Here is a 27,063-nt window from a genome sequence, read left to right as displayed (position 1 = left end):
AAAGCAACAATAATGAAATGTCAACAAGGCATGGCCAGGATCTTCTTCTGCTTGCCCACCCAAGCTCTGTGTATGTACAAGCCAAAGAATTTTCCAATGGGAACCAACGAATACATCTAATTACTTGCTGGCATTGTTTGGGTTTCAGTTTACAGCATTAAAGTTTATGAGTTAGAAATGAGTTTACGTTTACGTGAGTACTTTAACACAACTACAGTTGAACTACTTATCTTCTGTTGTACTTTCCAGTCCCAAAACCATTGTTTTCTTTCAGTTTAGCAGTTGCAATATAGTTTTGGGTCAGTCGTGCAATGTACTGTACTTATACTACCCCCACATTGTCTCTCACGCAAATGACTGCCTCTTTCTTTTTGTCTCAAAATGCTACTGCCAGGGTCTGTCTACTACTACCATCACACAACCACAGATTCTTCTCCATGGTCTTGGGAAACAAATGCAGCCCTTGCAGTGCCAAACTTCATCATCAATCATCATCAGCAATCACAGGTAAGATAAGTTTGCTGTGAGGTATAACGCAAGAGAGACTGGTAGTTCTTCTAATACTACAAATATAACTAGGTAAGGGTTACCGCATCTATCTGTCTGCATGTTAAAGATGTGTGCAATACTTTTTTTTAATCAAAAGCACTGCCTGCTGACCTGCATGTCCAATTAAACCTTGCGATGTTACAACGTACATTACTTGGTGAAACAGTACCCCCCCACACAAATTAACTTCTAATGTGTCCTTTGAAAATAAGTCAGATTTATTCTTGAACAGAATGTTAAAAAATATATAAATTTGTACCCCACACTTACCCTACCCTCCCTAACCCCAACCAAATGTCCAAGCACAAGGAATGTCCCACAAAAACCCCAACACCCAATTCCCACCCACCAACAAAATTATTAAAAAAGGGGCAAACGAACAGGGTCCACCACAGTCGGCGGGCTTTAAGGTGTTTATCCACCAAGATCTTCACACGCTCCTCTAGTTCATCCTCCAGCTTGGATACCCGGAGGAGAATCTGTTGCCGAAATGCACGGCACCTACATTTGCATCCATGTGGGGGGGTGGCCGATGTCAAATGCCGCCGGTGGGTGGCTGGCTGACCACAGCGACGTATTCCTGCAGGTCGGGCCTGGCTGGGGGCCGGGGCCTTGAAAGAGGCAGCAGCTGCTGCCGTCGCCTCCTCCTCCTCCTCGGCCTGAGCCACCAGTCGTCGGTAAGCCTCCACGATGGCCTGCAGTTTCCGTTGGCGGGCCCTGACTGCCAACTCCTTCCTGGTTGGTTTTTGGGAAGGAGTAGCTATAAAGAAAGAGACATAATTGTTGTAATCCAAAATCCCAGCAAATCAATAACACTAAATTAATTCAACACATAGTGGCACAGTAGTACTAGCAAGCTCAGTACAAAAATTAGTGGTAAGTTTAAGTATCTATCTTCCAGATTGTACGGCCTGTAACATTTGTTGGACTTTTTGGCCCGGCATTATGCTTGCCCTAGTACTATGGGTGTACTTCAACTTCAACACACATACGAACACCAGTCTTTTTCGTATCTCCTTTTATATCATATACTCTGCTTCCGGTGACAGTCTCCACCGAAGTTGTAACACATCCAGGGGGCAACCACTAAAAGTAAATGTCTAGGGACTATCATTCTTTATATCGCGCAACAAACCTTAGCTGGTTTCTGTTTCACCAGCAACGACCCATGCGTCCACTCCTTCCTTGCCTTTGGGTTTGACACAAATACCGTTGCGGATTCTTCCTATCCACTACCCACCCATATTGTGTTTGTCTCCCACCCAGGCAGGCAGCTGTTTTCCCCTTTCCATCCTTCCTTCAACAACCCATGCATTGGACTGCTATCAGCCACCTGCATTGCTGATTCCAAAGTATCCTTGTATGTTAGATGACTGGTGGTTTGTCCTTCCTCCTTCCATCATACTTAACTTCTTTCTCATGTGGTAAAAACACATCCATCAAGGTCATGTGGATCAGACTTTTAGTCTGCCACCAAACTTTCACAGCTGAGTTGGAGTCTGATAGAAGAGGCCTTATTTTATCAATTCTCGCCGGTGGTAATGCTAAGCCTTGGTAATGCCAAATAAAGGTGGCGTCATATTGTCCAGTACAACTTCAAGTTCATATAAATCTCAGAGTACAGTGAGGGAATTTTTCCCCTCCCACCTAGTAATGCGGATCACTATTGAATGTAACTTACCATCGCCCACCGCTGTTGTTTCCTCCCCCACTGGTGCTGCTGTAGGTGCCGCAGCTCCTGTCCCCTCTGGGATCGCTTCTGTTGCTGCATCGCCGCAGTCCCCGTCGGCACTGGTGGTTGGTAGTGCTTGTGCACCTATAAAAATAAGTACACCTTTTTAGATGCATGCACACCTCCCTTTTTACTTGTTCACCAAGAAGGGAGTTTGGCAAAACAGTTAAGTACAACATAATCAGTAGTAGTCCAAAGTGCGTAGTACAGCAGAGTCACTACAGACATTAGCATTAATTTCTTATGTTATATGGTCCCCAAGCTCATCTCATCTCTACTGCCACTCTAGTCCTTGGAAATTTAGCCTGAACCATGTAACCATTGTAGATCAATGTCTACTGTTTTGCGCATGCTACCTCTCAGCTTGTTGCGCAGTAAGAAGCCTTTGAGGCCACATGATTGTTGCAATGCATAAAACTGAAGAGGTTGGAAAAAAAAGGCACGTTTTTGTATAAGGAATCGAGTTTGCTTACTCACTATTGCTTATCCATCATGTTACACCTTTTTTTTGCATGACTGCAAAAAACGTGCGTAATTCTATTTCATACTGTCTAACTTGCACCACTTTTGTTATTATTTTTCAGCAGATGAGAAGATTTCCTTCTACGAACCAGAGATTTGCAGAGCTTACTAAAGACACTTATGTAACCAGTATACGTTCAATGGTGAGGGGTCTCCCACATTTTAAACATTTCCCTATCGTGCACTGGTAGTTGTACAAATGTAGAGTTTTAATCGTCTTTTTTTTATGGTGGACCTGGATGTATTTATTTCACTCAACAACTTACAAAGATTGATATTACTTATACAAAAATAAAGCTTTTGAACTACCACATTGACTCAGAAGTATATTTTCAGTGTCTGCTGTGTTGTAGACTTACACGAGTGAGTGAGCAAAAGGGTGTTACTTATGTTATGGATTGTGTAATAAAAGCATTGGGCATCTTGGTATGGGGGTCGGGAGTGGGATAATTGAATCTATGACTAATGACTGAGCCTCTATAGGTCGTCGGTCAGTGAATTGTGGGTTCCTCTGAGTTCTGTGACTGAGGTGTAAGTAAGGTCTAAACTCCCTATCACCAACATCCAATTTTCTGGTGCATAGTTCTGTATGTGACTGTGCATAGAAGAATACCCACAAGAGTAGTAGTAGTATACTAACGTTTACAAAATACTAGACAAACATCTGAATGCACATTTTGTTGGTGGCAATTGACAAAGCAGAGACATTACAGAGGAAAACGCATAAGACAGGAGTGGACCCAGTGCCTACAGCTATTCTATCACAGATTTTTTTTAAAGAATACCTTAACTAAAGAGTGGGCAACAGGGCAAGCTTACCTAAAGACAGTCTATTAGTAGTAGCACAGAGAGTCATAGCAGAGGCAGTTTGAAGGAACTGAAAGGAAGGGACAGATACCCAAAATTTGAAAACATAATGAAAATCAAAAAAGCTTTTGTTAAAATTAAATTAGGAAGGAAACGTAATTAATCGGTTGGAAAAAAAGGTGCGTTAGAAAGTTAGGGAAATATAATTGTTCATAAAAAAAGCACTGTCGGACTTACTGGGGACAGCAGCAGGATCCACAGTAGAGGAGCTCTCTGGTGGTTCACTCGCCGACTCGGTCCCCGTCTTCTGCTTGCCCCTGGGTCCTGTGGTTCATGTAAGAAATAATAAAGAAAGAGAAAAACATTGAGTGCTGTGAAACAAAGACATCATTAAAAAACACTGCTCAAACATTTTAGGAAACAAAAATTGATCTATCAAATGACTACTGGCTTGCAGGATTCACAGACTGTATACTTAGAGAACACTAATCAAATGTTCCATAATAATTCTGATTGCAGAATACTGAGTAATAGAGGCAGTAACACCTGACCAACACCACCGATTCAAGATGGGGGAATTATCTGTAAGTAGGCATTTCAATGTTATTTTTGCCAGCAAAATGCATAGATCACATGGAGGAGACATGCATAAATTTGTGCATACACGTAATTGTACGCTCGGTGCGTCATATTTTGTTCTGTTACTAACTGAAAAGGCTATTGCTGCTAAGCCTACCACTCACTAAACAAACTAAATCGGTTCTATGGAGGGCTAGGGTAAGAAGTAACTATTAGCATTCATTGACAGAGGAGGCTTCATGCAGAAGAGAAGACCGTTAAAAAAATGATACAATATACAAACTACGTAAACTTATCCATCCACCACTATTTCACTGACGGACAATGGAAGGACTAGACTCTAGCAATAGCATTGATTAACTTCAGTTCTCTACAATAAAGAAAATCTAACATCAATAAACAGCAAAAGCTAGCGCAAAGTTAAAACAACACGCAAGAGTCAGTGAAGAGCAGCACCTGTGTCATACAATTACAGAAGATTTTAAAACGGAATACATCGGAAATTTAACTAGGAGCACCAGTAATCGTGTTACTTATTCGGCCAAGATTAAGAAAGATACAATACTTATACTACTATATATATATATATATATATATATATATATATATATATATATATATATATATATATATATATATATATATATTTATAGCCACTCACCAAGCCCCACGACCTCGACACCTAGCAGGTCCAACAGGTCCTGCTCGCGGTCCAAGATGTCTGCCCAACGGTGGGACAGCTGATGGTGGGTGCGCCGGATACCGGAGCAGCGGAAGACTGCCCGGTGCACCTTCGCCCACCGCCGGAGACGATCCTCTATGGGGTAGCCGGAGCCGGGCCTGCCGCCTGCTGCCAAGGTCAAGGGGAGGTGGCGCTGGATGAAGAAAACGAAGGCAGCCACCTCCTCCTCCCCGAAAAGTTGCCGGGACGTCACCCCTGAAGGTCGCATTCTGCCGCAAGGCAGCCAGCTCTTGGGCACAGGCGCCTTGCCCTTCGAGCCGCTGGTGCTGCTGCCCTTTGCCATGGTTCTGGGGTGGAGCGGAAAAGAAAAGTTAGAGGAAAAAAGTTAGGGGAAAGAAGTAGCAAGGTAAAAGAAAGAAGGAAAAATAAAACAATATAAAAGTGGAATAAAAGTTGTAAAAGTAGAAATAAAATCAAAAATATAAACTTAGGGACAGAGAGAGATAGCTAATAAGTGAAAAAATTTAGAAAAAATGGGAAAAAAGACAAGGATTGCAGAGATTTAAAGTGGATTGAAAACTAGGCCCAAAACCATAGCTTAGAGTGTGAAAAACAAGATGGCTGCACCCATTGCGACCACGTGGGTAAGTTCGCGCGATATTTCTCGCTAACACGCACTTTGGTAGCGCGAACAAGTAGATGCATTCCCGAACATGTCTTGCACAACCCGAACATGTTAGTAGCGACCCGGAACCGGAAATAAGGGGACGCGACTCGAGCGGGTGGGACAATTGAAAAAACAAGATGGCCGCGCCCATAGCCCACCTCATGGGTAACTTCGTACGCTACACATCCCGAGCATGCAGGCAGCGCCCCGAACACGCGCACCGCGCTCCCGAAGAAGAGAAACGGCTCGCGAACGGGTCGAGCAAGCTACTACGCAAGCTCGCGGAGCTACGCGTAGCTCGCGGAGTGCAAGAGCAACTTTGTGTAGCTTCGCGGAGTGCGGCTACGCGAACTACGCCCACCCTTAGTTTAAGGTAGCGTAGCGCTTCCAATCTAGACAAAAAGTGAGGGGAACTCTGTACTAACTTCAATAGGACAGTAATAGTGACACGAGTCAACACAATTATTAAAGTGGTCAGATAGTCAATACAGTAACAATCCTTTCCAGTCCTTGCATAATTAAATAATTAGTACAGTTCCGTGCTCACCGACAAGAGATTCAACTGTCCTCGAAGAGGGAGAGAGCAGCTCTAGTTGAAGAATCAAATAAGGTGGCTCAGCCCAGCATCTTCTTGACTATGACGGGCGCAAACGGACCCGCACTTGGCCCGGGCTTTGCCCAGGCACACACGCGTGTGTCCCGTGCTGCAAGAGTGTTCAGGACCTTTAAAGTGCCTCGCGACGCAGCGGTAGATAGTCGGCGGCCTTTTCCTGCCGCTAAGGGTGCTGGGCGATGTAGTCCACTGGCCCTCTAGCCCCGGTGTCAGCAAGTGCCCCTTGTTGCAGGAGTGTTCAGGGCCTTTAAAGCGCCTCACGGCGCAGTGGGAGATCGTCGGTGGCCTTTTCCTGCCGCTAAGGGTGCTGAGAGATGTAGTTCACGGGCCCTCTAGCCCCCGGTGTGAGCTAGCGTCAAGCTAGTTCACGCATTAGTGTGCTGTGGCAGTAAAAATACAGAACACAACCCCCCACCCACCAACTTCAGCATCACAATCATGCTAAACATAGTGTCCCAACTAAACCATCGCAATAAATAGCAAATGAAAACAGAAAGCAACATCAATGCATTCAACATTCTAATGCAGGCAGTGGAGGTGACCCTCTTGGGGCAGGCAAAGTCCAAGTACTCCTCCAGTGGTCCGGATGTGGCCAGGCAGTACAGTTTCTCCCATCTGGCTACAGTATTGCCGGTGTTAGGACAGTGTATATAGCTTCAAGCACACCCTCTTCTTACCGTGAATTTGTTCATCTTGGGTCTCAGTCAAAATCCACTGCGGGCCGACACTACTACTTCTCATTATATATTGATGTCATCATCATCTGCTACTTGGTGATCGTGATGTGGTTGTTTTCAAGAGATCTTTAACTGCTTTTGGGGGTTGTGCAGATTCTGTTGTCCTCCATGTTCAATGTGCAGGCTTGCGAGATAAAGCATGGCATAATGGATTCCAGTTTTCTGTAGTTGGCGTTTGATGGGTAGATACTCCCTCCGTACTGCCTGTGTTGTGGCGGTGAAGTCTGAAAAAAAGGATACTTGATATCGCTGGTAATTAAGGTCCCAATTTCTAATCGGCAATCTCAGCACTGCGGTGCGGTATGTAAGGAGTTTAGCAGTAATGGGTTCCGGATTCGCACCCGACGATGTTCAAGCTATCAAGGAAATGTGGGCTCACACCACCACCAGCATGTTGGACATATTTTCTTGCCCTAATAATGTAAGTGTAAATGTATTGCGATTTATATAGCGCACGTATCACCCGAAGGCATCAAGGCGCTTGCCTTGGGAACCCGTCCTGGTATTCCCCTGTGAGATAACCCCAGCAGAGTATCCAGAAGGTGAAAGCCAGGCATCCCGCTGCGAGGGGCCATAGTGGAGATTAAGCAAGCTATTGCCCAGAGTCGCAGAGTGTGAACCCGTGAGTCAAGTAGGTACCAGAACGAGAATTATCAAGTCCATGGAATTTTTGAGCCCAAGATCCACCGAAGCGGGGAATTGAACCCTGGTCCAGGACCGATCTCAGCTTCCGGGTCTGCCGCCTCTAACCCCTGAGCCACACTTCTCCATGGTGAGTATCTGTTCCGTGAAGATCTCTATCCTCTCTGTGTTGGCCATCACTTTAATGTCAGTGATGCATAAATTATTGTGCCTTGAGCACGCTTCTAAATCTTCGTTTTTCGCCTGGATCACCATCAAAATTGTTCCCATGTCTTGACATTTCACACCCATTGCTTGGTGCTCGTCCTCCAGCATAGATATTCTTTGCTCAGCTTCAGTGAGTCAAGACAATTACTTATCCAACTTGGCAGACATGTGTTCCATTCTTATATTTAGGGAGTCTATCTTTCCATCTATTGATTGGAGGCTCTGATGCATAGCAAACAATGTGGACTCCAGCGCCGATGCACCTTGCATTTTCATAACTTGTTCAGGGTCCCTTTGTGAATCTTGTGCAATTCTAGCAGATAGATCTCTTAGTCTCAAAATTGAGGCATTTGATTTTTGTCCACCCTCCCCATGTCTGTGCATCTGAGTGTGCCTCATCCTGTGCCAGCCCTGTGTAACTGAGCCATTGTGTAGACTCCCACTCCTTTCCTTTGCTTTATTGGTAAGTGCTTGGCCCTTCCTGGTGCGGATTTGGAATTCTCTGCACATTAGAAATGCAAGTCCACGGCCTGCATGTGCACTAGTCACACTTTGTGTTCAGCATATGTACGCTCCCTCAAATCGCTTCTCTCTGGTCCCCACGTCTCGCAGGTGTGCCCAGCCAGGGGAATTGATATGAATCATTCACCAGGGATTCCCAGGTTATCAGCGTCTTGTCTTTAGACCGTTCTTGGTTCTGGTGTGCAGTGTCGTGATTTAACATTCTGGCCATGGGAAAAGGTTGTTATGTCTGACTCGCGAGACTGGCACCAGAAAGAAGCAATAGTCCCCATTTGGGGTCTTGAGGCTCGGACAGGCACAAAGCGCCTATTCTAGGCCACTCACCCACGCCTTTCATCCCCATTCAGCAATCACCGCCACCTCGCTGGTGTGTTCAGGCTATGCAGCCCACCTCTCCAACTCTTGGCCACCCGGGCGTTGTTCCTGGTCTTGCCGCGGCTGATACCAGTGGCCCTGCAATATGACATGCGCTTCTTGCCTTTTCGTGACCACCACCTGAATCTTCACATTGTCTCTAGGCGCACTCGGCCACCAGCAGTGGCTCGCCTAGTGTCCATATGGTGTCCTTCTTCACCTGTTGCACCAGTGTGGACACTTTGTTAGTGTCGCTGGCCTCACCTGCAATGCGGCCTACACCGCTCCTCCCAGCTCATCCACGTGGCTCCCAGCAGCAGACAAATTTTGTTGTGTTGACTGTGCCCAGAATAACAAATAAAGGGTCACAGATAATCGCCTCGCAATATGCACACTCAGGCAGCCGATTTATAAGGTAGAAAGAACAAGATGGCAGAAAAATGTGCCCGGCCAGAAAAGCTTCACTAGAGTCTTGCCATGGGCTCCCTAGTGCCCCCCCAGCTGTTTTCAAAGTTAAACTTTTGCACTCTTTAAAGGGAGCACCCTGAAAGGTGGGTAACACTGAAGCTTCCATGGGCCTCGTGTGATCATAGTCTGAAAGGATAAGTACGATTAGTAACCTTCCATTTCAGGGCATTTGCATCTGTTTCAATGCCTTTGCTAGAGGGTCTCTAGTCCCAAAGATAGGTGATTTATTCTATTTGTCTTCTGATACAATTCTAATTGCTTGTTTTTTTCACACTAATGTGTCACTCAAAGTGTCACACATTTTGCAGTAAAACGACATTCACAGTCCCAGGCAACTTATGAAAATGCAGCACTCAAGTCTGAAAACTCGAAACTGACTATGTATGTATGTATGTATGTATGTATGTATGTATGCATAAATTATTTTATAGCGCGCTCCGTTACTAGAGAGTATCCTGGCGCGGGTAAAGGAGATGTAGACATTCAGACATACAAGAAAAACTTAACTTACACTCTTGAACAGATGAGTTTTCAAATGCTTTTTAAAAGCAGCCACCGAGGACATAGATCGTAGCTGGAGGGGGAGAGCATTCCAGGCCCGGGCCCCGATCACTGAGATCGATTGGCCACCAAGTCTTGCTCGTTTGAAGCGTGGAAGATACAATTTGTGCAGGGAGGAGGATCTGAGGGGCCGTGCAGGAACATAGCTGGTAAATCTCTTCCTCAGATACAGGGGGCCTTGATCATGGGAAGCACGAAACGCAAGCACCAGTGATTTAAATAGAATGCGTTGGGCAACCGGAAGCCAGTGGAGCGTGCGCATCTCAGAGCGAACGCTCTTCCATCTCGGGATGTTAAACAAGAATCGGACTGCCGCATTCTGGATGATTTGAAGGCGTTTTACCAAATAGGCCGGGATGCCACTGAACAATGCATTCGCATAATCCAGCCTAGCCAGTATAAGTGCTCTAGCAACCGTCTCCTTCGCATCCCTAGGGAGCAGAGGGAAGAATTTGCGGAGCATTTTTAGGGTAGCGAAACAGGTGCCTGTAAGTTTTTTAATGTGGACCTCTTACTATGTATATATACATGTAATCCATGCACGCCAATATTCCAGATTTAAGCAGACAATATTCCAGATTTACGGTTTTTAGTCCCAAATGGCTTTCTTGTAGCTTTTTCCTGCTTAAAAAACATAATCCTCCTCATAAATGCAGGTCAATGTGTAATTGATATTCCCTGATTATTTTCTGCATCACTCTCTAATTTGTTCCTAAATACTGGTGTTGGAAAGGAGCATCTTTTGTGTGGTATTCACCAGATTTTTTGCCTTCACTACCCTACTTTTTGCTGAACCCATTTTTGTTGCCATTGAGATTCTGCACACTGTCCTGCTAACCAGTTATAAGTAGGGCTCCCATTTGTATGGTATTTATTTTTTCAACATTTCCGTCTGTATTTATCCATATTTATTTTTTGCTAATTGTTTCTGTATTTATCTATTTTCAGTTTTCTGTAAAAATAAAGAGGCAGTGGGTATTTTTCCAAATTTTTTGACAGATACATGCATATTCGCATTTGAATGCCCAAAATGTTTCAGCAGTAAACAGTGTAATAGCGTTATCTGAAAACATTTGCATTGCAGACTAGCATAAATAACTGTAGATCTGCACTTAATTAAGCTTAATTATGAAATGTATTGTCTTTTTCATCTCCCCAACCTTTCAATCTGTACACCTACTGATATGGCACTCAAGATTGACAATCGAAAAAAAACACCCAAAGAACTATTTTCCATATTTTTCTATATTTAAAAATAAATACAGACCGGAAAATAAATAGTTTTCTGTCTGTATTTATCTGTAAAAATTAGTAAAAACAGAAAACTGGGAGCCCTAGTTATAAGGTACTTGTGCTCTCCCTTCCAAACATGGTGAAATTGGTATACACAAAATTGCCATATTTAATGTACTTATAAGTCCCTAATAGATGGTACTATATATATCTAGGGCCTATCAATGAAATGCTACAGGTCAGCTGCAGCACCCATTGTGCTATCCACTAAACCAGGCCTTCCATTGCATCATGTGTCAGTTGTTTTAAAACTGCCATTTCGATCCTGTCGAAGAACCCTTTGCCCTGCCTTACCCTTCCTTCTTAATACTTATGTCACCCCTGAGGTAGACCCTAAATGCTTATAGGACAGGGAGCATGGTATTTTCAAAAATGAGATATGTATGTTTAAACTTTTACATGTCCTGGCAGTGAAAAATATCCAAAGAGGTTTTTCACTGTGGTAAGGCTGCCTCTCCCACTGAATAGCACTGGGCTACCTTTTACATCTCCATACTGCATAATTTCAGTCAGGGACGATCTAGAAAAATGATTCAAGGACTCATTGAAATAAGATTTAAAATTACTATTTTAAAAAGGCCACTTTAAGAAAGTTGCCAATTTCCTGTCTACATCAAATGTGCCTTTCTGTCAGGGTTTAGGGTCACCTAGTTGTTAATGGCTCTCATGTATTGAATTTGAATTTGAATTTAAAAACATTTGTATAGCGCGCTTCTACCACGCGGTTTCTTGGCGCTTTTGGATTGCGAGGAGACAACAGGAGCGGAGGGAGTTTAGACAGCGTGAGCTCGGGAGAAGAGCAGGGTTTTTAGACCTTTCCGGAACTCAGTGTAAGAAGATGTCATGCGGAGTTCCGCAGGAAGGGAGTTCCAAAACATAGGAGCGAGAACTGCAAATTTAGTTCCGCCCGCCTTTTTCTTTCTGAATCGGTGGGTGGTTAGAAGTGCCTGATGGGTAGAGCGAAGCTCTCTGCCCGGTGTGTAAGGCTTTATGACGGAGCAAATGAACTCCGGGGCGGTGCCCATTTTGGCCTGAAAAGTGAGGCAGCCAAGCTTGAACAAGGCTCGCTCTTTCACCGGCAGCCAGTGCAGTGCCTGCAGTAGAGGAGTGGCACAGTGGAATTTAGGCAGGCCGTGGATCAGGCGGGCAGCCTGGTTCTGCAGTAGCTGCAGACGGTGAATGGCGTAGGCCGGAGCGCCGTTGTAAATGATGTTACCGTAATCAAGGCGCGAGAGCACCATAGCCATCACTATGATCTTTAGGGCAGGTAGGGAAAAAAAGCGAGAGATCTTCCGAATGGTTCTGAGGGAGAAAAAGCAGGAGGAAACAACCAAATTAACCTGTGAATGAACGGAGAGTGAAGGATTAAGGAGGATACCGAGGGTTTTGACCTTGGGGACAGGGAGCGGGGGAACACCAAGTGAAAGAGGCCAGTGAGAAGGGGACCAGGGACTGCAACCACCTCCGGTCAAGACTAGCTCCGTCTTGTCCGGATTGAGTTTGAGGTGGTTGCAGTTCATCCAATCCTGGATGAACAGCATGACAGATTGAACGTTCTGGGAAGATGAAGGGGAGTGGGAGAGGTTGAAAATTAGCTGGAGGTCATCGGCGTAATTGAACACCGTGACCTCGAGCTGCTGTAACATAAAGATGAGGGGGTAGATGTATAAATTAAACACAAGAGGGGAAAGTGAAGAACCTTGGGGGACCCCGCATGCAACCTTACGGGAGGCAGCAGTGAAACCAGCTAGGTGGACCGCCTGAGCCCTATCACTTATGAAGGACTCGAGCCAAGCGAGGGCCAGGCCATCTATGCCTGCCGCCCTGATACGGGTGAGAAGGATGGAGTGGTCCACCGTGTCAAAAGCGGCGGACAGGTCTAAAAGAATGAGGGCCTGGGGGAGGTTGATGTCAATGCCCTCGCGTAGGCTGTCCATCACTGAGATCACCACCTTCTCCGTGGAGTAGAGGGGCGGAAGCCCGCCTGCCGAGGGGAGAGGCAGTGATTGGTTTCCACGTAGGTGCTCAGGGTGCTGGTTACATGGGTTTCTAAGACCTTACCCAGGTAAGGCAGGAGGGAGATGGGACGGTAGTTGGAAGGGGATGAGGGGTCGGCACCGGCCTTTTTTAAGATGGGGATAACAGCCGCGAATTTGTGGGCAGTGGGAACCACTCCGTTACTGAGTGAATCATTCAGAAGTGTGAGGGGTGGAGTTGGACAGGCTAGGAAGATTTCTCTCAGGATGTGAGCAGGGGCAAAGTCCAGGGGGGAACCTGACTTCACCTTTTGAAGCAGAGGGAGGAGCGTGGCTTTAGTCAGGGGGGGGATGGAGGTGAGTTTAGAAGTGGCAGCAGGTGGGGAAGGGTTGATGAATGTGGGGGATGGGAGGGGGATATTGGCCTTGATCTTTGCGACCTTATCAACGAAGAAATCGTTGAGCGAGTCGCAGAGCGGTTGGGAGGGGGGGATCGAAGCCGTGACTCTGTTAGATGAGGCAAGCTCGTGTACCGTAGCGAATATTTCTTCGGATTGTGACTCCGCTGACAGTATCCTATTGGAGTAGAACATGGTCTTAGCGTCGAGGATGCCTTGCTTGTATACCTTGAGCACGGAGAGGTAGGTAGTTTTTTGGGCGGGGCAGTATTCTCTTCTCCATGCGCGCTCTGCGTGCGGCCAGCTTCTTCTCCTTGAGGTCAGGGGTGAACCAGTGGTTAGCAGCATGGGCTCGCTTGACCGCGATCCGCCTCAAGGGGGCAAAGTCGTCGCCTGCTTGGGTCAACCAGTTGTTGATGGTGGCTAGTTGGACCGGGGCGGCGAGGCCGGAAAGGTCGGGGCTGGAGTTGGCTAGGGATGAGCAAAGGGATGGCATGTCAGCTTTACCCCATTTTTTGACCCAGGTGTTCTTGGGGAGTGGAGGTTTGACGGCTGGGGCTAAGGCGAGGGAGAAGGAAATTAAAAAGTGGTCAGACCAGGAGCAGGGGGAAATAGTAGGAGGAGTGATGGGGATGTTCAGGGTCCAGACCTGGTCAAGCGAATGGCCATGTACATGGGTAGGGCTGTGGACGTGGGGGGTGAAGTTGAGACTGATCATAAGATCGGTAAATTCTTTAGAAAGGGGACTTTCGGCAGGATCATTGGGCCAAAAGTTTAGGTCGCCTAGGACTAACACTGACGAGTTGTTTACTACCAGTGTTGCGAGAATGTCCTGGAGGCTAGAGACAAAAGTGGGGGTGGGGTGGGGGGGACGGTAGATAAGAACAGCGGTTAGGGGAGCCGAGTGAGAACTAGAGCGAATTATCAAGCAGTCGACTTCAGGAATGGGGGGAGAGGGAAGAATCTGAAAATGGAGATCAGTATGAGCTATCAGGGCCACTCCGCCGCCTCTTCTGCCCTCCGGTCGATCCGCTCGGATGGTAGAGTATGAGGGAGGTAGTGCTGCTAAGACGTTGGGCAGGGAGTCGGCCTTAAACCAGGTCTCTGTTAAAAACAAGAGATCCGGTTTAAGGGTATCGATGCAGTCGAATAGCTCATACTGATGGCTGACTGCTGATCTGGTGTTGAGAAGCGCGGCCGTGGTGTTGAAGGCCGGAGTGTGGGGGACAGATAGAAGGGAGAGGGTGGGGGGGACAGTGCAGGGCAAGGGGGACGAACCTGATATGACAGCGGGAAGAATGGGCGGTAGACTGGAAAGGAGACCTAGGTGTATCAGCAGATCGGTGACAGACGAGCTAATGGTGCCAGGGGTCCAGTGCGAAAGAAGACCGGGGGAGGAATACGTCAGCAATGGGACATTAGGAGGTGCCCCTTGCCCCGGACTGCCGCGGACGGGCGCAGACGGGCTGGACTCTGGCGTGACTCCGGCGCGTCTACGGCGCGCCCGCTGCGCTCGTCCGCTGCGCTGACACATGAGGGACGTTTAAATGGAGAAGCAGCGTGAGGGGAGTGGCCAGCCCCGCACAGCCCCTAGGAAGCAAGGTGGGTGATTAAGAAACCTGTTGATTTTCAGTGCAGGTTAGGAAATAAAAATCACAATCAAAAGTAAAATGATAGCGTGCCTCCGCTCTCAGTCAGCGTGACAACGCGCAAGAATTAAAAATGCAAACGTAGCCCTCAGCTCCTGCTAGCAAGCCCACTGCCACCGGGCTGCTCGCAATCGCGGGGAAAACGTCGGAAGCGCTCCTAAATGGAGAAGCAGCGTGGGGGGAGTGGCGTGGGTGGGGTTGGGCGATCCAGCCCAAGCCAAGATGGCGGCCACGGCCGCTGCGAGCCCACGATGGAATTAGCTGCCAGCCAGCCCCCCACAGCCCCTAGGAAGCAAGGTGGGTGATTAACCACATCGATGCTAGTGCTATTTTCCTCCGGTGCTCAGTGTATGGAGGTGTACACCATGACGAGCTGAGCTCGTCATGAGCGTCCAAGGAGTTAAGAAACCTGCTGATTTTCAGTGCAGGTTAGGAAATAAAAATCACAATCAAAAGTAAAATGAAAGCGTGCCTCTGCTCTCAGTCAGCGTGACAACGCGCAAGAATTAAAAATGCAAACGTAGCCCTCAGCTCCTGCTAGCAAGCCCACTGCCACGGGCTGCTCGCAATCGCTATGCTATGTTGATTTATATAGGGCACTAATCACCCAAGAGGGTATCCATGCACTGGGGCAGCTGTGTAGGTGTGTGGTCACCCAAGTACTTATACGTGGAGCCAGTTCTCCAGCTCTTTGTGGAACACAAGCAGTGAGGAGCAGCCACTGATTTGTTGAGGTAAGTTGTTTCATGTCCAGGGTGCGATGTAGGAGAATGAGCGACCTCCAATTTTGCTTTTGCGGATGCGAGAAGGTATGCTAGAGAGAGTAAGGCAGAGTGTAGATGTCTGGTGGGTTGGTGAAAGTGTATGCGACTGTTCAGGTATTCTAGGCTTGTGTTGTGCAGAGCTTTGTATGTTTGTATGAGGAGTTTGAATTGGCTGCACTTGTGAATGGAAAGCCAGCGAAGCTTCTTGAGGTGCGGTGTGATGTGGGTTGTAGGAGAGTAGGGTCTGCAATCCCATGATCACCCAGATTTTTTGCTTTTGTTTCACTGGTTTACGACTTTCTCTGGCTGTGGGCCTGCTAATCAGACCCACAGCCTGGCTGTTCTCTTTCTAAATTACGATATGTACCCTAGGTGCATTTACCAATTGGTTCTGGGCCACCTTATCAGACCCCGTAACGCAGGGCATAGGTGTACCCAGGGCCGCCAGGGGCTGAAGCATGCATTATGCCACCCCTGGCTGGCCTCCTAAATTTGACACAACTGGCTGCACGACAGCTGGGGCGAAGCCGTGTAACCACCCTTCGCTTTAGGTATAGTAGCTCTATATCTAACCATACAATGGACACCCGAGTTCCTATCAGTCACTCCTATGGCAGGCCTTAACAATCCTGAAGGCAGAGTGCGTGGGCTCGTGTGAGCTAGGCTCAGGCCCGAGCCGAGCCCGGTTGCAGTTTGCGGAATCAAGACCCAATGGCTGTTCCATGATAACGCGTACCATAACGGTAACTCCGGTGTCGCGTTATCCAGGCATGTCGAGTAAGGTGTCATACGAATCGGGGTGCTGCCCTCTCACCAATTCTGGCGATGAGGTTAGCATCCCACCCCTCTAGAGGGACACGACATGCACGTAACCGTGAACCCCGGTTAAAGTTAACTGAAGCCTCAGCTCCACAAAATGGATGCTGCCACCACAGACACGAGTCTGACCTCCTGCTGCTGGGAGTCCTTCCAGCGAGGAGCGCTTGGACAAAGGGTTTCCCGTCGAGGGCGATGTTCGCACCGTCCCAGACAGGGTTTGTGTATTCTGGGTAGGTAGGGCTTTTGCGTGAAGGTGACTGCGGAGTGGCACCCCGGTGCTCACTACGCATCTGCCGGTTAGAACCAGTTCCAGGGGCGACAGCCCTGGCCTGGGGAAAGTCCGGCAGGGGAGAGGGGTGTAACTGCCCCCTTCCTGGTCCCACCCTTAGGGCAGGACCTAGTCATGTACCCACCCCTTTCTTTAGAATAAAGACCGGAGCGGGGACCCTTCCAAATTAGATCATCTTTGATTCAAGAACTACTTTCTACGAAAGGACATCCAAGACTCTTCTCAAGATTTCTCCCTTGTGACTAAGGAGTAGTCACCCTGCATCAGCGGGCACCAACTAAGAACTCTGCGGTTTGCTGTAAGTCCTTCCTCAAGGAATCCGACGGCCCAGCTCGACGAGAACCGGCTTCCCTGGCACCTCTGACCTCTACCCACAACATCAGCTCAGCTGTGATCTGTGGGTGCGACGAGACCTCGAGGGACCGGCCATCATCAGAACCTGCACGCTCTTAAAAACCAGCACGACCATCGAGGTAACTCTCTGGTGAGTGCTCTGGGGTCCGAGAAGCCCCGACCCTGAGCCGCTCCAGCACCAAAGTGCAGTCTCCCAGCATCTCCACGATCTGCGTGGGGCCCTTCTGCTCGCTGCTCAGCACGTTGTCTGGTCACTAGCCGCTGGCTTGTGTCCTTCTGTGACGACATCCGAGAATCATCACTGCTGGTCTGGTTGCTCCAGACTGGCCCTTGCTTCCATCTTTGCGAGAAGCACCCCGGACCCTCCTGGTCCACTCAAGACGCCCTCTTAGGCCCACCACGTGGCCCTGAGAACTGCCAAGGCTTGTTGCCCCCTCCTGGGCCCAGCGACGCCGACAGCATCATCCTTCATGGGACAGCTCGCACCTCCGCCGTGGTCGCCGACAACGCCTCCTGGTCCGTGAGACTGCAGAGCCTAGCGTCGCCCACTCACCTGGTCGAGGTGACGGCCAACCGGTGCCTTACTGGTACCCTCTGACTACTGGCTAGTAGTACGAACTTGGTCCCCTCTGCTTTCAGGTTTCAACAATCTCCGATCCAGGCTTGGATCTCTACGAACTATTCAGCACTGGTCGCCGGCCAGCAACTCTTTTTCTTCCGGCTCCTGGCTCGTCAGCGAAGACCCCGACGCCTGTAAGACTTGTGCAGCCGCAGCCCTCGTGGCTAGGTAACTTCGGCATTTCGGTGCCTGCATAGCCTCCTTACTCTAGGGTCCCGAGTCCCTCGCTTCCGACTTGCCTTATCGGGTCCGCCCGAGACCTTAATCTTTCCGTGTCCTCGGACACTTGTTTCTAATTGTGCACTTGAAGTATTTGCTAAAGAGATTTGGTTTGTGCTTAGTACCCTGTCCTCATAAAGAGTACCGGGCTGTTGTGATTCTTAATAAATATACTGTTTATTTTCATAACACTTGTGTGGTGTCCTTTCACTGGGTGTTCAAGGGGTACATGTGTGGTAAACAGCTGGCTTAACACGCCCTCTCGAGTCTTTAGCCTTAGACTGCTCGTATCCACGCTACTAGGATAGCTGGTCTATAGGTTGACTTACAACCAAACACCATAAGGGTCGTTGGAACGATACATAGCGGTCGCTAGAATAGCGAACGTTGCATATCGGGCCAACTTCTCACATTGGTGAGCAGCGGTTGGGATTTGAGCTTGCTGTTGTTTTACCACACGTATCCTAAGAATATCTTGTTGAAAGATCGCACAAAGTACTGTTAGTACATATAACTAAAAGCTTAGAATACTCTGAGTTCTACTGAACCAGCTGTTGTAGCTCCTCAAGGCTTAGCACACCTTGGCTACAACTCTTAGCGAGGGTACAGTAGGTAAACACGTAGTGTAGGTAGGTGCATCACTTACACCACACTAGAACCAGTATGTCGGACAAAGGAGGAAACTCTGGGTCTCCCCTTGTGTCAGTTGACCCTCCACAGGTCATCCATTCAGGATATACTGTGCTGAGCTTCAAGGAGTTAAGACGACTGTGTCACTCCAGGAAGATTCAGCAGGGGTCTAACCCCACAACGTCCTTTCTGATTGGTCTCTTGGAGACTTATGATGCCAGGAGAGCTGAGAAACTTCGTAGCTCTTCTAATCCAGAAGGAGACATGCCTCCCCTCGAGGGAACCCGAGACGATCCTGACCTCATTCACCTCGCAACTGAGAACGAGGATGTGGAGGAGGATGAGGATGAGGATCTCTCTTGGGATGAGGCAGATAAGGGACAGGTAGAAGTCGTCAGACTAAGCAGGTCCAACTTAAGCAAACATGATAGCGGTACTGGGGGACCCCTGGGGCCACTATCAGGTCAGCTTAACATTGGGAATGGACGAGCCCGATCTCTGTCAAGAGACTCTGGCGGATCCCTTCGAACCAATGGCTCTCACAACTCTTCTCAGAGAGGGATGACGTCCCCTCAGAGGAGAGTGTACGAAGCTAAGGAAAGGGCAGCCAATCTAAGGATTGAAAGGGAAGAACTTGCCCTGGCCAAAGAAAAGCTTGCCTTTGCTAGAGAGCAACAGTTAAGTGGGGTAGTCCCCACTGGTGGCAGCAATGTACCTAGTAATAGGGAAAAGAGTTTCGATACGAAACACCTTGGTAAGATAGTGCCCCCCTTTAAACAAGGGGACGACATCCACAAATGGATTACTGCTTTGGAGAGGGCCTGCACTGTGCAGGGTGTTCCCCAGAGTCAGTGGGCAGCTATCTTGTGGCTCTCCTTTGAAGGAAAAGGAAGAGACAAGCTCCTCACCACAAGGGTGGAGGATGCTAACAATTACCAAATCTTGAAAAATACACTCGTTGAAGGGTTCGGCCTAACCACTGAGCAGTACAGGGTGCTGTTCAGGGATACCCAGAAAACGCAGTCTCAAGATTGGTCTGATTTCGTCGATTGTGCCACTAAGGCTTTTGAGGGCTGGTTGCTGGGCAGTAAGGTTACTGATTATCAAGGATTGTATAATTTGATGATGAGAGAACAAATTTTAAACAATTGTCAGAACCAGTTGTTGCATCAGCATCTTGTCGACTCGGATCTGACCTCTCCCCAAGAATTGGGAAAGAAGGCAGACAGATGGGTTTGTACAAGAGTTAAGCAGAACCAGGGCCAGAATCAAGGTGGTCAGAAGAAAGCAGACCAGAAGGGTAAAGATTCTAAAGGGGAACAAAATGACCAGAAGTCTTCGACAGGTCCCCAACAACCCAAAGAGGGTGGGGGTCAGGCTCCCCAAAAGAAGAAAGAAGGCCAATCCAAAAGATGGTGCCAGTACTGTAAAAGTAAGTCTCACTGGTTTAGTGAGTGCACCAAGAAAGGAGGAGGGCAGACTCCTGCCACTGCAGCCCCTAAGGCACCTGTGCCCCCTAGTACAGTCAGCAGTGGTAGTGCGCCTCCCAAGGGTTTAGTAGGGTTAACCCTGGGTTCTGAGGGGCGTGACAACTTAGTTGGCACACTCACTCAGGCTGTCCTTGTCAGTACAGGGGACGCAGACGTATCCCCTGACGTAAGCCCCAATACTTTGGGCAAATACCGACAGACGCCTTTCATAAATGGAAAGATGGCTCAGGCCTATAGGGACACTTGTGCCAGCGTCACCATGGTGACGCCTAACTTTGTGGACCCTGGACAGATCATGCCAGGTACAGAATTCCTGGTGACCAATGCCAGCAATGTCACTACCAATCACAGTATGGCAATTGTAGCTTTCTCCTGGGGAGGGGTAACTGGCCACAAGAAGGTTGTAGTTAGTCCAGACCTCCCAGTGGATTGTTTGTTGGGCAATGATTTGGAGTCGTCACAATGGTCAGAAGTGGAGCACCGGACTCACATGGAAATGTTAGGTTTGCCAGCACATGTGTTCGCTGTGACTAGGTCACAGGTCAGGAAATGCCCCACTGAACAGGTGCTGGATCCTGGAACAACGGACCAGACACCTCCCAAGAAAAAGAGCAGTAGGGTTAAGGCTGCGCCTTCCCCCTTGCCCCAGGTCGAGGATCAAGTCTCAGAGGAGGCTGACCTACAGGAATTGAGGGAAACTGAGCCTAGGGAATTCGAACTTGATCAAGTTGAATTCTTGGGTTCAGGGGGACCCTCAAGGGAAGACCTGGGGAAGGACCAGTTAGACTGCCCTTCTCTTGAACCCCTCAGACAGCAGGCTGCTGCTGAGGCTGCTGGGAACGCCACAGGTACCCACAAGGTATACTGGGAAGATGGACTCCTGTACACTGAGTCAAGAGACCCCAAGCCTGGCATGACCAGGAGGCTGGTTGTACCCTTGTCTCAGCGTGGTTTCCTACTTACCTTGGCCCACGAGATTCCCTTAGCAGGTCACTTAGGCCAGACGAAAACGTGGGACAGGCTTGTCTCACACTTTCACTGGCCTCATATGAACGAGGATACCAAGGAGTTTTGCCGCTCCTGTGTCACTTGCCAAGCCAGTGGTAAGTCAGGTGGCACGACAAAGGCCCCCCTTATACCAATGCCTGTGGTGGGGGTGCCCTTTGAACGGGTGGGGATCGACATCGTCGGTCCCATGGAACCACCTACAGCATCAGGGCACAAGTTTATACTGGTGGTAGTGGATCATGCCACCAGGTATCCTGAAGCTATTCCCCTTAGGACCACTACAGCACCTGTTGTGGCAAGAGCCCTAGTTGGAGTGTTCTCCAGAGTGGGCTTCCCTAAGGAGGTCGTCTCCGACAGAGGTGCAAACTTCATGTCGAGCTACTTAACTGCTATGTGGAAGGAATGTGGTGTTAACTACAAGTTCACTACACCCTATCATCCACAATGCAATGGGCTTGTTGAGAGATTCAACAGGACCCTAAAAGGGATGATTCATGGACTACCGGAAAAGCTTCGGCGTAGATGGGACGTCCTGATCCCCTGCCTCTTGTTCGCCTACAGAGAAGTCCCACAGAAGGGGGTTGGCTACAGCCCTTTTGAACTTCTGTACGGGCATCCTGTAAGGGGACCCCTGTGTTTGGTGAAGGAAGGATGGGAGAGACCTCTCAAAAAGCCTGCAGCCAACATAGTGGACTATGTGCTTGGCCTCCGCTCGCGGATGGCTGAGTACATGGAAAAGGCATCTGAAAACCTTAAGGCCAGCCAAGAACTCCAAAAAGCTTGGCATGACCAAAAGGCTGTCTTGACTGTTTACCAGCCCGGACAGAAGGTGTGGGTGTTGGAGCCAGTGGCCCCAGCAGCACTCAAGGACAAATGGTCCGGGCCCTACACCATCCTGGAGAAAAAGGGAGAGGTCACCTACCTGGTCGACCTGGGAACTCCCCGGAGCCCCCACAGGGTGCTTCATGTCAACAGGCTAAAAGCATATGTCGACAGGAAGGACATGAGTTTGCTCATGGCCCTAGATGAGGAACAGGAGGAGGAGAGTGACCCTCTCCCCGACCTGCTCACTCAGAATCCTGACGATGGCTCGGTAGATGGTGTTGTCTTTTGTGGCAGCCTCTCCGAACATCAACAGAGCGACTGTAAACAGGTTCTTCAGTCGTTCAGGCATATGTTTTCTCTAACACCCAGTCAGACCGATTGGTGCACCCATGAGGTTGACACTGGTGACAGCTTGCCAGTCAAGAGTAAAATCTACAGGCAGCCTGATCACGTTAGAGACTGCATCAAAAGTGAAGTGCAGAAAATGTTGGAGCTGGGAGTCATTGAACCCTCGGATAGCCCTTGGGCTAGTCCCGTAGTTCTGGTGCCGAAACCTCACACCCAGGGTGGTAAGAGAGAGATGAGGTTTTGCGTAGACTACAGGGGTCTCAATGCAGTCACTAAGACTGACGCCCACCCAATACCAAGGGCAGACGAGCTTATCGATAGATTGGCTTCGGCCAACTACCTAAGTACGTTTGACTTGACAGCTGGGTATTGGCAAATCAGGTTAGCTGAGGACGCCAAGCCTAAAACCGCATTTTCAACCCCTGGTGGGCATTACCAGTTCGTGGTGATGCCCTTTGGTCTGAAAAATGCACCTGCCACCTTCCAACGGTTGGTGAATCAAGTCCTTACTGGGCTGGATGACTTCTGTGCGGCGTATCTTGACGATATTGCTGTCTTTAGCTCCACCTGGGAGGATCACCTGGTCCACCTGCGGAAGACGTTAGAGGCACTGCAAGCAGCAGGTCTCACTATCAAGGCCACCAAGTGCCAGATAGGGCAGACACAGGTTGTATACCTGGGCCACCTTGTAGGTGGAGGTCAGGTTCAGCCACTGGAGAGCAAGATACAGTCGATCAGGGACTGGGCTCCTCCAACCACCCAGACTCAGGTTCGAGCTTTCTTGGGCCTGACTGGTTACTATAGGAAGTTTGTCAGGAACTATGGTTCAATTGTGACACCATTAAACGAACTGACAAGTAAGAAAATGCCAAAAAAGGTTCAGTGGACAGCGAGCTGTCAAAAAGCATTCGATGACCTAAAGCAGGCCATGTGCACGGCGCCTATCCTCAAGAGTCCGGACTACTCCAAACCATTCATTGTCCAAACAGATGCTTCTGAGTTGGGTGTGGGAGCTGTTCTTTCTCAACTGAATTTTGATGGTCAAGACCAGCCCATTGCTTTTATAAGCAGAAGGCTGACCCCTAGAGAGAAGAATTGGTCAGCTATTGAGAGGGAGGCCTTTGCTGTGGTTTGGGCCCTGAAGAAGCTGAGGCCATACTTGTTTGGTACTCACTTCAAGATTCAGACCGACCATAAGCCCCTCTTGTGGCTAAATCAGATGAAGGGTGAAAACCCCAAACTGCTTAGGTGGTCCATTTCCCTACAGGGGATGGACTTTACAGTGGAACATAGACCTGGTACTGATCATGGCAATGCCGATGGGCTCTCCAGATATTTCCACTTAGAACAAGAAGACTCACCTGGTCAAGGTTAGCTTATTGTTCCGACGTTTGGGGGGGGGTCATGTAGGAGAGTAGGGTCTGCAATCCCATGATCACCCAGATTTTTTGCTTTTGTTTCACTGGTTTACGACTTTCTCTGGCTGTGGGCCTGCTAATCAGACCCACAGCCTGGCTGTTCTCTTTCTAAATTACGATATGTACCCTAGGTGCATTTACCAATTGGTACTGGGCCACCTTATCAGACCCCGTAACGCAGGGCATAGGTGTACCCAGGGCCGCCAGGGGCTGAAGCATGTATTATGCCACCCCTGGCTGGCCTCCTAAATTTGACACAACTGGCTGCACGACAGCTGGGGCGAAGCCGTGTAACCACCCTTCGCTTTATGTATAGTAGCTCTATATCTAACCATACAATGGACACCCGAGTTCCTATCAGTCACTCCTATGGCAGGCCTTAACAATCCTGAAGGCAGAGTGCGTGGGCTCGTGTGAGCTAGGCTCAGGCCCGAGCCGAGCCCGGTTGCAGTTTGCGGAATCAAGACCCAATGGCTGTTCCATGATAACGCGTACCATAACGGTAACTCCGGTGTCGCGTTATCCAGGCATGTCGAGTAAGGTGTCATACGAATCGGGGTGCTGCCCTCTCACCAATTCTGGCGATGAGGTTAGCATCCCACCCCTCTAGAGGGACACGACATGCACGTAACCGTGAACCCCGGTTAAAGTTAACTGAAGCCTCAGCTCCACAAAATGGATGCTGCCACCACAGACACGAGTCTGACCTCCTGCTGCTGGGAGTCCTTCCAGCGAGGAGCGCTTGGACAAAGGGTTTCCCGTCGAGGGCGATGTTCGCACCGTCCCAGACAGGGTTTGTGTATTCTGGGTAGGTAGGGCTTTTGCGTGAAGGTGACTGCGGAGTGGCACCCCGGTGCTCACTACGCATCTGCCGGTTAGAACCAGTTCCAGGGGCGACAGCCCTGGCCTGGGGAAAGTCCGGCAGGGGAGAGGGGTGTAACTGCCCCCTTCCTGGTCCCACCCTTAGGGCAGGACCTAGTCATGTACCCACCCCTTTCTTTAGAATAAAGACCGGAGCGGGGACCCTTCCAAATTAGATCATCTTTGATTCAAGAACTACTTTCTACGAAAGGACATTCAAGACTCTTCTCAAGATTTCTCCCTTGTGACTAAGGAGTAGTCACCCTGCATCAGCGGGCACCAACTAAGAACTCTGCGGTTTGCTGTAAGTCCTTCCTCAAGGAATCCGACGGCCCAGCTCGACGAGAACCGGCTTCCCTGGCACCTCTGACCTCTACCCACAACATCAGCTCAGCTGTGATCTGTGGGTGCGACGAGACCTCGAGGGACCGGCCATCATCAGAACCTGCACGCTCTTAAAAACCAGCACGACCATCGAGGTAACTCTCTGGTGAGTGCTCTGGGGTCCGAGAAGCCCCGACCCTGAGCCGCTCCAGCACCGAAGTGCAGTCTCCCAGCATCTCCACGATCTGCGTGGGGCCCTTCTGCTCGCTGCTCAGCACGTTGTCTGGTCACTAGCCGCTGGCTTGTGTCCTTCTGTGACGACATCCGAGAATCATCACTGCTGGTCTGGTTGCTCCAGACTGGCCCTTGCTTCCATCTTTGCGAGAAGCACCCCGGACCCTCCTGGTCCACTCAAGACGCCCTCTTAGGCCCACCACGTGGCCCTGAGAACTGCCAAGGCTTGTTGCCCCCTCCTGGGCCCAGCGACGCCGACAGCATCATCCTTCGTGGGACAGCTCGCACCTCCGCCGTGGTCGCCGACAACGCCTCCTGGTCCGTGAGACTGCAGAGCCTAGCGTCGCCCACTCACCTGGTCGAGGTGACGGCCAACCGGTGCCTTACTGGTACCCTCTGACTACTGGCTAGTAGTACGAACTTGGTCCCCTCTGCTTTCAGGTTTCAACAATCTCCGATCCAGGCTTGGATCTCTACGAACTATTCAGCACTGGTCGCCGGCCAGCAACTCTTTTTCTTCCGGCTCCTGGCTCGTCAGCGAAGACCCCGACGCCTGTAAGACTTGTGCAGCCGCAGCCCTCGTGGCTAGGTAACTTCGGCATTTCGGTGCCTGCATAGCCTCCTTACTCTAGGGTCCCGAGTCCCTCGCTTCCGACTTGCCTTATCGGGTCCGCCCGAGACCTTAATCTTTCCGTGTCCTCGGACACTTGTTTCTAATTGTGCACTTGAAGTATTTGCTAAAGAGATTTGGTTTGTGCTTAGTACCCTGTCCTCATAAAGAGTACCGGGCTGTTGTGATTCTTAATAAATATACTGTTTATTTTCATAACACTTGTGTGGTGTCCTTTCACTGGGTGTTCAAGGGGTACATGTGTGGTAAACAGCTGGCTTAACACGCCCTCTCGAGTCTTTAGCCTTAGACTGCTCGTATCCACGCTACTAGGATAGCTGGTCTATAGGTTGACTTACAAACAAACACCATAAGGGTCGTTGGAACGATACATAGCGGTCGCTAGAATAGCGAACGTTGCATATCGGGCCAACTTCTCACATGGGTGCCATGTGGGATGTCAAATATGAGTCTTGTGGCAGTGGTCTGGAGGGACTGGAAATTGTGTAGGAGTTGTTAGGGAGATTCCTGTGTAGAGGGTATTGTCATTATCCAGCCTGTTGGTGATGAGTACTTGTGTGACGTCCGTCTGGTGTTCTGAGGCAAGCATTTGAAGATCTTTCCCAGAATGCATAGGATATGGAAGCAGGAGGTATCAGGCTTGCTCTGCGCCCAATCTGCAGATGGGGTGGAGAAAATTCAAGATAAAGATGCCTAGCATGGGCGGAAGAGCGCTTTGCGTTCTATTTTGATGCACATGTCTTCCGCCCTGCACTTTCACTTACTTGTTGCTTCCGGGTCACCTCACGTCTCGGTCAGCGTTCATTCGTCGAGCTACAGTGCAGTAGCTCATCTTCCCTCTCCGTTCCTATTTTCGTTTCACCTGTCTTCTGTGGTGATGCCTGGTTAAGCCGCTGAATTCCTGTGGAAAAAGTAAAATAATAAAACTTCAAAAGAGTCAACGCTTACCAACAAGTCGGTAAACCTACTCTGCGCAAGATATACTGTGCGCTTTACTTATCTGATGTACTTCTCCACGGTGCTTGGGGATTCCATTTCCATTTGTGAATTTCTAGAAAGCTATATAAAAAAACAAATAAAGGATTAGTTATTCCTGAAGTTAAGGAACTAATCCTTTTTTTTTTAGCCCTGTACATTTTTGTGTATATTCCTGGTTTAACTTCTAGGAACATTTCCATTTGGGAATATATTGTTTCTTTTGTTTTCCTTTTGGTATGGATGTCTGTTTTGGGCTTTCACTGATTCCGTACTATATCACCATTTTAGGTTAAT

The 27,063-nt window shown here is 49.0% G+C and overlaps 1 protein-coding gene across 1 annotated transcript; it reads right to left on the bottom strand.

Moving 5' to 3' along the window:
* Positions 1-898: 898 nt before the first annotated feature.
* LOC147664060 (uncharacterized) lies at positions 899-26,692 on the bottom strand (the record flags this gene model as incomplete). The annotated part of the gene is made up of 4 exons (XM_086950013.1): positions 899-1,309; positions 2,231-2,365; positions 3,848-3,934; positions 26,654-26,692. Coding segments are annotated over 4 exons (672 nt in total), but the record flags the coding sequence as incomplete, so codon positions are not given.
* Between the last annotated feature and the right edge of the window lie 371 nt (positions 26,693-27,063).

This window comes from Lissotriton vulgaris, unplaced genomic scaffold (genome assembly GCF_964263255.1).
Source record: "Lissotriton vulgaris unplaced genomic scaffold, aLisVul1.2 SCAFFOLD_6346, whole genome shotgun sequence".
Lineage (NCBI taxonomy): Eukaryota > Metazoa > Chordata > Amphibia > Caudata > Salamandridae > Lissotriton > Lissotriton vulgaris.
The sequence above is the reverse complement of the archived record's forward strand: the minus strand, read 5'-3'. Positions and strand labels throughout refer to the sequence as shown.